This window comes from Passer domesticus, chromosome 4, assembly GCF_036417665.1.
Source record: "Passer domesticus isolate bPasDom1 chromosome 4, bPasDom1.hap1, whole genome shotgun sequence".
Classification (NCBI taxonomy): domain Eukaryota; kingdom Metazoa; phylum Chordata; class Aves; order Passeriformes; family Passeridae; genus Passer; species Passer domesticus.
In genome coordinates, this window is record NC_087477.1 from 5,486,046 (window position 1) to 5,495,323 (window position 9,278).

The window sequence follows — 9,278 nt, forward strand, 5'->3', positions numbered from 1 at the left end:
GGTTTTTTAAAAGTTTATTTCTAGCCCTGAAAGACAGTTATTAAACAAAGTCAACAAATACAGTAGTTAATATTGCAGTAACAATTAAATAACATATTGGGATTAAATTACACAAAAGGCAACATTAACATCTGAAGACAGTTAAAAAAATAAAAAGAAAGCTTGCACCTACTTCCATTCCCATCAACAGCATAAGGAACAGAGGGAAAAACAGACCAGAGAGATTTATTGACTCAATTCCAGCTGGAGAGACCCCTAATCACATTATCTTTGCTCCCTCCCCAGCCCCTCTGACAACGGGACCCATCTGCTGTAGACAAACCTTTTCACCTCCCTGCACAGAGCCAGGGGGGAAGGCTCCAATTAGTCTCATTAACACCTAAGGCAGGGCAAAGTGCTCATTCCCATGGTTATTTTCAATAAGAACTCTGGTTTGTTGTATGATAACAACATCCCAGGAATCTCACACTCCCTGCACACTCGCACCTCAGCCACAAGCTGCCCTGCTGACACTTCACAGGGATTGTGTGCATGTCTGATCCCCACTCAGGATCAGGTGGGCACCCGAGAGGGATGCGCAGGAATCCCCACATCTGGATGCAACTCATCCCTTCCCATCATTTCCTCCAGCCCTGCACCCACCCAAGGGCTCTGCTCTGCTCCCACTGGGGAAAACCCACGCCTTGGAGCTCCTCACCTCGCAGACACCCTCAGAAAAGTGATGCCTGGCCCTCCAGACACAACAGCACAGCACAAAAACCTTCTCCTGGCTCTCCTCTCCTGCCAGCCCCACCTCTGATCCCCATGGAAAGCTCAGCACAGAACAGTTGCTGCATGGGGCCAGGGAGATGCTGGGAGCTGAACACCGTCCCAGGTCACACACACAATTTGGGAACTTGGGATTGGGCCAAGTTTTGTGCATTAGGATGCCTGAATCTTCAGAAATTGTCTCCTAAGCAGGGTAAACTGGACAAATTTTGCAACATATGTTTTAAACCGTTCTCATTCACCAGTAAAAGTGAACTAATAAGTTAAAATTACTTATGATTTCTTGTTTTCTATTTAAAAAAGCTAAATTTATCTAGATTGTGCCATTAAAGGAAAAAAAAAAGATGAAAGAAAGAAAAGCTCCCATTTTAACTCTGGCACAAGGAGTTTCACCAAGTCCATTGCCAGCAATGGACAAAGAGGGAACCACTGGTACAACAGGTTTTTTCCTCAGCCAAGCCTCCTCACTGCTCCGTTTGACCAGGGAGCCAGGACACACTCAAAACAGGGTGATTACAGTGCCCATGGCTCATAATAGCTTTTTTTTCCAGGCAAATGCACTTGGACTACCTTACTTGGCATGAGACACTTCCTTGAATTTAAAATTTAAAGCCATAACTGTTGTCACACTTACAGCAAGAGAGATTGATCCCTGTGAGGAACAGTTAAGATAATTAACCCAACACGGATTTTAACTACCACACAGGAGCAGAACACAAGCTGAGCCTGCCCAACAAGGCACCCTGCTGGCCCCACAGGACCCCCAGGAGCTGTGAGACCCCAGCCCTGCTCCCTCCACCATCCCCCCCAAACTGCCTCTGCCATCCTGCCCGGCCACTCTCACCTGGAAGTTTGTTTTGTCATACCTTGGCTACCAGTCCCCAAAATGTCATTCTCTCTACAGAGATACTGAAACTCTCTGAAAATCACTTCTATCTCCTGCCAGCAATGTTTGGAAAAGTGTGCAAAAATTTTTATTCAGGGTCCTCTGTCCACACCCAACCACAGCTCTGTCTGTCCCAGGCCCTGCCCCACTGGGAATGCAATACAATCCCACTAAAGTCATGGTTATTCTTTCACAGACTCATTTGGCACATTGGCACTACTTGGCTCTTCCTTAAACACTTGGGGAGGTTGAAATGCATAGACTGTAGCATTAGAAGGAGCAGAGGCTCTGCTAAACTCAACCCTGGCAACACCCCAGGAACTCAAGCGCTCAGGCTGTCGCTGTCCTTCAGAAAGAGGCACTTTTTGTTGTGTGCAAGGGTTGGCTGCAGCCATCCTGGCCAGCACAGAATCCTCAGTGACAAGGATCAGAGTGACACCAGCCAGTCCAACAGGCCCCATGATGGTCTGACAGCACTGCTTCCCCTCTGCTTCATCTCACAACTTTGGCACCTCCAGGTGTTCATCATCATCTGTTCAGATCATGTTTCCAAAATCCTGTATCGTCAGTGTCCTCAGATCTGCTTATTTGTTCTTCTGGTTTCATTAGTACAAATGGAGCACATACAAAACTGGAAAAAATAGCTCTAATACTTTAAACTCTGACAACTCCATAGGTTGATGCATTATTTGCTTGGCGGGGGGAGGAGGGGGGAAATTACAACATATACAAAAATGTATTTGATACAAAGAAGGGAAATGTAAAATAAAAAAAGTCAAAGGCACCAGCATAACTTCCAAAGCCCAAGTCAGAGCACAGATACAAGTTTGTGAACCACCCACTGCACCAAGCACATTATCCCTCAAGCTTCTGGCCAGCAAGTCTAACAGGGGAAAAAAAGAGCAGACAGGAAGACAGCTGGAATTTTTTCTTGCCCTGACTAGAACTGATCATTTGATCATAAATAAAGTATCTGACCCCAACCTACACATCCATAACCCACATCCAAAGACTTGACCGATCATTACGGTTCTACAAAGAGGCCACATTTTTGATTTAAAAAAATGTCCACAGAGCACAGGTATGAGAAACAGCTGAATACTTCTCTTCCCCCTCTCTCTCTCCTTTTTCATCTCAAGAAGTGAAAAGAATCTCCATACATTACGATTCCTTAAGTAACCGAGTTGTTGATTCTACAGTACAGCGACAGCTAATCCAAAACAGAAATGAGGGGCAAAATGTACCTTCACATTCGCCACACCTGCCGTGAATCTAGTCACTGGGAGCTTCCCACAGGGATTGCAGGCAGAGGGGAGGAAGAGGAGAGTCAAAGAGATCAGCAGGTAAAATTAGTACTGCTCTCTGAAAGCTTGAATCTGTCATTCAAGTATTGAAAGTACCCAGAGGGTACAATGGGAGCTGTTACAGCGAAGTAAAACCCCTTAAAGCCCCGGGCACAGCAAGTGGTATTTCTGGGCTGTCTGGGAAACAAAAATCAGAATTAAAAAACCCCACAAAGGCCAGTAATTCAGCCCTCAATTCCTTCTGGACCCCAGACAGGGATCTCTAGAGTCGCCACAATGTATTTGGGTGTCTTCTGGATGAGTTTCTTCCCTTTTGCAGACATTTCCCACCCCCACAAAACCCCTTCCCTCCCCCCCCCCGAAGTGTAACAATTTCATATATTATAAAGATTTGTAAAATACAAACAAACAAAAAAGGAAGAAGGCTGTGGCAGGATGTTAGCGGTTACTCTTCATTGCTTCTTTGGCTGCCAGGATCAGTGGCGTCAAGCTGGACAGAGGTTTGGCCAGTTTCAAGAAGGGATGCTGCCAGGAAGACAGAAACACGAGGAATTCGTGAAAGACACACTTTTAAAGGTTTGATTTGCAGCAGGATTCATGTTTCCACAGAGCTAGGCAGCAATGAATCTGCATTTTAACTGCTGATTTGTGTCATGTGTTTCTCCTGATGGTTACAAGGACAAAACAATCCCAAGCTGGCTGGAATCACACTGCCTTGCCCAATGGAGTTTCTCCTGGAATATCTCACTGGTTTTGGAAAAGGTGAGTATTGAAGCTGCACTTGCAATGAGCAAAACAAAGATCTAAATAAGACATAATCAGAGAGAGGCAAGAAGCAGCAGCTGGCTTTACTGGGAAAGCCTCTACACTACCTGCCTCAGAGCTACTCCTTGCCCTCTCCAGGAATGGCATCAGTGATTCTCCCACACCTTCACACAATGCTGCCTACAAGCAGATCTCCTTTAACAAACCAGCCTTTCTCCAGTGCACAGAAAGTATTTAAAATCAAAACTAAAAGGAGAAATGGTGTCACTGCTCCAGCTGCTCAGCTCGTAGGGCAAAACCCATCGGGGAGAAAGGAAACTTTTCTTTTCAAGGCTTGAACACTGATGCAGACCAGCAGAAATATGAAAAGCAATGCAAATGCTATCAATGGCCATCCTCTGAAAGGAGCTTCTAAACTACTGGACACTTTGGCAGTGGCAGAGTGAACTCACAGATTATGATGGAACAACTTTGGAGTATATTATAAATCTTTCCTACCAACTGCTCTCACTACAGTTCCCAGGAGAAAACACACAAAAAAAGAAGAAAGGGTGCCAGTCTATGGAGTGGTTCATTACAGGCTGACCTGACTCTGCCTTCTGCACCTCACTGTGAGAAGAAGTGGAGTCTCACCTGTAGCAATTCTTTGGCTGATCCTCTTTTCTCCACATCCATCTCCAAACATCGGTTCAAGAAATCCCGGAATATTGGGGACAGTTTCTCAGGGTTCTGGAGTTCTGGTGTGCCATTAGTTGCTATCAAATATAAAGCCTGTAAAATGAAGAATAAGGTATAGCCAAAACCAAGCTTTAAAAGATGTCAAACTGACCTGCCTTGTGGCAAGCCCTCAGATGAGAGGGCTCTGCAGCTACTTCTCCTCAACTTCAGATTAGAACTGTAAAAATGCCACATGTGTGGGCACTCATGACCTATTCTTGCTAGTAGCAAAATAATGTTCAAGATCTTTTTGGCAACAGATACTGACCTTAGCAAAGAAAACATCAGTTTGTGACACAGCAGAACTTTCCATAATGTCTTGGGTTTACTTTCCCCAGATTACCACAGAGGCCTGAGGTCAAAGTCCTGTGTTTTATTTACAGGCAGGCAAATCTTCTAAGTATTATCACAGAATCCCAGATGGGTTTAGGTTGAAATGGACCTTAAAGTCCAGCTTGTTCCACCCCCTGCCTTGGGCAGGGACACCTTCCACTAGCCCAGGTTATTCCAAGCCCCGTTCAACCTGGCCTTGGACACTTCCAGGGATGGGGAGTCAGGGTAAGGCTGACTGCAAATTCAACACAGCTGTCTTCCTCTGGAGGAATTTTCTTGTACTGCTGAAACTTGTTGGCTTTTTCATTTCATTTTCTTTTTAATGCAGATGCAATTAACCAACAAGTACTGACAGTGGTGAACACCCAGCTCCAGCAGCACCAGGGCTTCTTACCCTCAGGGGGTTCTCGTTGAGGTACGGGGGCTCTCCTTCCACCATCTCAATAGCCATGATGCCCAGGGACCAGATGTCCACTTTGGGGCCGTAGGCTTTCCGTGTCACCACCTCGGGAGCCATCCAGTACGGAGTCCCCACCATGGTGCTGCGCTTGCTCTGCTCAGGGGTGATCTGGGCACAGAACCCAAAGTCAGCTGCAGGACAACAGAAGGTTAAGAGGTTAAACTGCTGCACCCCAAGAAGTGGTTTTCCTAGAAGACTTTTATTGCTACACATACATTTCATTGAGAGGGGTTTGGGGCAGTTTCTTCTTTCCTCCCCCACTACATTCTCCGTATTAAAAAAGCCAACGTGCAATGAAAAATACAAAACCTGAAGGTGCTTAAGCAGGGCAGAAGTCCATGGAGTGAAGACAAGGCTTTTGTCCTCTGGAAACAATAATTACCCTGCAGAAGAATGGTGTTTTGCCCAGTCCTTCCATTGAGAGTTCTAGGATGCTAACAACCAAAATAAGCAATCAGGCAGAACGCAGGCAGAGTGTTCTGCATCTGGTGTGTTATACAGCCTGAATTGGAAGAAATCCATCCACAATCCATGGCTTCTGCCCTGCTAAACAGATTGTACTTGTGCAGCTACTGAGGTCAACATTTCACAGCACTTTGGCCATCTATACAGGTACTACAGCCGACAGACACGGAAACAAGGCTCCAGGGAAGTGCAGTGCTACCCCACTCAGCAGCAGGAACCTGGACAAACAAACCTCTCCACAAGGTAACTACCAAAGAGAACAACCACACTCAAGAAAAGGAGAAAAGTCACCTATTCCTATAGCCTTCAGGTGCAGCAGCAATGCATGTCCCATCATGTTACTTTATCCAGCTGCAGCACTCCCACTTCCCAGGCATGTAAAGCATCAATAAGAACACAGTTAAGGCAGGAGACAGATATTACCTTATCATTGACACTAAGTTAGAGAAAGAGAGAGAGAGAGGGAGAGGGAGAGAAGAGAGAGAGAAATTTAAATTCCAGGGCGATTTTGGAAGTGTTATGCCAAGCAGTGCTAAGGAAAGAGCCAAGTTATGGAAGTGCCAAGTTGTATTAACACAGAACTAACCCACCCTGACAGTCAAAATGCTGCCTTAAAAAAACCCCAAACCAAACAAAAAACAAACCTATAGGAGTCACCAAGCTCCTCCTGCACTTTTTGGCCTTATCAAGGTGTCACAGTCACCTCCCAGCAGGGCCCATTTCCGTGACCAGCCCAGGGCAGCAGCTGCAGTGGGTTCTCCTGACCTTTCAGCCAGGCCTCCAGCACCAGCCACCAGCACAGAGGAAGAAGACAAGCAGGAATACAGTTTCACCCACCAGCAGCATGTGTAGCTGCAGTGGTGACACCTGTCCTGTCACCAGACTCCCTCAGAGAAGGGGAAGAGCTCAAAAAGAAGGTGCAGCTTCTCCCACCCTAAACTTTTGCTAAAGCACTGTAATCACACAGCCCCAGAACAGCTTGTCCAGCACTGATTACTCCACCTCCCCTTCACACAGGGAATTTTTGCAGCTGACTCCTGTCTTCTCCTGTCTCCTTCCTCCTCATCCTCCCCCGATTTGCTGGCATGATGATTTTGACTCAGCTACTCTGTCCTTTGGCCACTTTGCTTTGACATCTCTTTTGCAATTCTGATCCTTCTCCCTCTAACTCTTCTCAGCCACATCCTCTCCTGTAACTGTCCACTTCTCTTCAGGCTCTGACTCCACAGCTTGTGCACAGACACATCACATCCTTAAAATAAAATTTCACATCCAACAATGCTGGTATGCAAATCAGGTTGCTGGCAATCTTTCTTCACACTCCATCTCATAAATAAAATGAGACTGCACACCATCAAAAACAGGAATATTGCTAAGACACATTTTCATGGCACTTCAGATTCCTACTGAAAACACTTTTTGCTTCACACCTTTTTGCTTTAACTCTTTGATTGTTATATGCTTTGTACATTCCTTTGTACATACAGAAATGCAGATAATGCACCTCTTTCTCAACAGTCCTGACAGCTACCAGTGCTTTCACATCATTTTTATTTACACAAACTAGAAAAAGATTTACTGTCCAAGCCCATGCATGCATAACCATTACCTGAAAAGCAAGTTGTTTATTTTGCCATTATTATATTAATGAAAGTGTAATGAAAGTACACTTCCAGTCCAAGATAAGGCACAGGGTTAGACTGCAATAAATGACCAATAATTTTCTTGTTAGTGGCCTTTTCATGAATGGGGCTGCCACTTGCAGGAACTTTGCTTGAGCCAAATTTAGTGGTGGCATAAGTGGTATAAATGACATGCCAGTAAATCAGTGCAAGTCAGTATGAAGGCAGTTTAGATACTAGAAATTGTGGGTTATTACAGGAAAGGATCCAATTTAGGTATGCAATATAATGGAACATCATGCAGCTGATCACTTTCATAAATTATAAACTTAGGCTCTAAAGTCACAGTGTGGAAAGCTGCATCTAATGGCATTCAACTTAAAACAAGGCTTGTTTCATACAAAACTCCCAAAAGCTCCACAGAAACAAAAGAGGAAGGCTATTTTTAATGATGACCACAATTGCAATCACTAAACAAGGGAACTCAAAGGGAACTGGATGCATGGTGTAGGAGCTGTGTGAAAAAGTAGGGAAGCCTTATTATGTATGTTATTTTTAAAACTAAGTAGATAGCTTGACTTTACTAATCTGCTGATGAATTCTGCTTTTCATTTCCATTTAAAAACTGTCCAACAATATGCTCTTAATTCTCCTAATTAAACTCATTGCTTCTGTAGCTACACTTAAACTAAAAAATTACTAAAATAAAAATTGAACTCACCAGATTAAGCACAGGGCATGTTAAGGTTCAACTCCAAAGATTTCAGATTCTGCAAATGGTGGACATATTTCACCAACTTTAGGTGTCTATTCTTTTCCAGACCCTGAAGGAAATACCTGTCTCCTGAGGGTAATCCTCCCTCCTTCCTGCAGTAGCCCAAGGCAGGCCCTTCCTGTGGCTCAGCCCAGCTTTCTGTTCACTTCAAAAGAAGCTCCAAGTCTGACTTGCTTATGGTGCCTTTCACATTTCTAGCCTGCAAAAGCCTGTTCTAGTCCAGGTTACGGCATGTTTGACAATTTGTTTTATAGTTAATTTATCCCAGTCTTAAGAAACTGGTAGAAAACCGTTGGTTAGAACGTTGTTAGGCTTGGGTTTACTGCACTGAGCAGGGCTCAGGAGGATGATAGAGGCTGTAGCTACATCAGCTTGAATGTGGGATTGTAAAACAGGATCTGTGGAGTGAAGCTGGTGGCACTGAGGATCCAGTGGCCCTGTCACAGGGCTTTTGTGCAGCTCTGCCTCAGCACTGTCGTGACCTCAAGCACAGCTGGTGGGAGCAGGTGTAAGACCAGGCTGACAAGAGGAAGTGATGCTGTGCTTTGGTGGGTTACGCTCAGGATCAAGCACAAATATTGGAGAAGGTCTAGAGCTTTTAAAACGCTGTCCTCTAGTATGATGGAGGCCTTCTATGCTCCTGCTGGTGAGGGAAGAAGTTATTGAAACCTCCTTTTTGAGTGGTTCACTCTTTGATATTTCACAGAACAGAATTCCCTATTTCTGCTTCAGTTCTAAGCCTGGATAGCAGACCCTGCCTACATTTCATTTTCTGTCCCTGTTTGTGATGCTATTTGGAAAGGTGATCTTTGGAAAACACTGCAACTTTGCCTCTCACATCCATGACTTAGCACTTAGAAAGAAAGATAAAAGTCTGCTCTTTTGGGCAGCCAGCTGGGAAAGGATAATCATAGACTACAGTCTGTGAACTAATTAAGTATATAAATGGCTTCTTTTTTCCCTACACTTTTATATGATTTATTCTTATCACAGTGTTGTGTGACAGTAACAAACTTCAAGAAATTTATGTTAAGTTTTAATCTTCAGTATTTAGCAACTTTTCCAATATTTCTTTTAAGTGCCACCTTCAGAAAATTGTCAAGCAGGTACTCTGTTTATGACAAAATGATGGAAGAGGAACATGGCTAAAGCCAAATAACAGCAGGGATCTACCTTAGGTGTC

The 9,278-nt window shown here is 44.4% G+C and overlaps 1 protein-coding gene across 1 annotated transcript; it reads right to left on the reverse strand.

Annotated features, from left to right (window-relative positions):
* LOC135298461 (serine/threonine-protein kinase PAK 2-like) lies at positions 1–6,278 on the reverse strand. Its single transcript, XM_064416010.1, has 4 exons — positions 5,990–6,278; positions 5,168–5,364; positions 4,357–4,494; positions 1–3,483 (listed from the first exon to the last, which is right to left on the reverse strand). Exons 1-4 carry the CDS (start codon positions 6,033–6,035, stop codon positions 3,397–3,399), a joined length of 468 nt encoding a protein of 155 aa, XP_064272080.1. The 5' UTR covers positions 6,036–6,278; the 3' UTR covers positions 1–3,396.
* Between the last annotated feature and the right edge of the window lie 3,000 nt (positions 6,279–9,278).

Bases quoted from the DNA above. Each gene is read 5' to 3' on its own strand.
- LOC135298461 (XM_064416010.1), bottom strand. From the start codon at position 6,035: ATGATGGGACATGCATTGCTGCTGCACCTGAAGGCTATAGGAATAG. The intron at 5,365-5,989 runs GTGACTTTTCTC...GTTGTCCTGCAG, and splicing joins CCTGAAGGCTATAGGAATAG to CTGACTTTGGGTTCTGTGCC. The intron at 4,495-5,167 runs GTAAGAAGCCCT...TTCATTTTACAG, and splicing joins TCAACGAGAACCCCCTGAGG to GCTTTATATTTGATAGCAAC.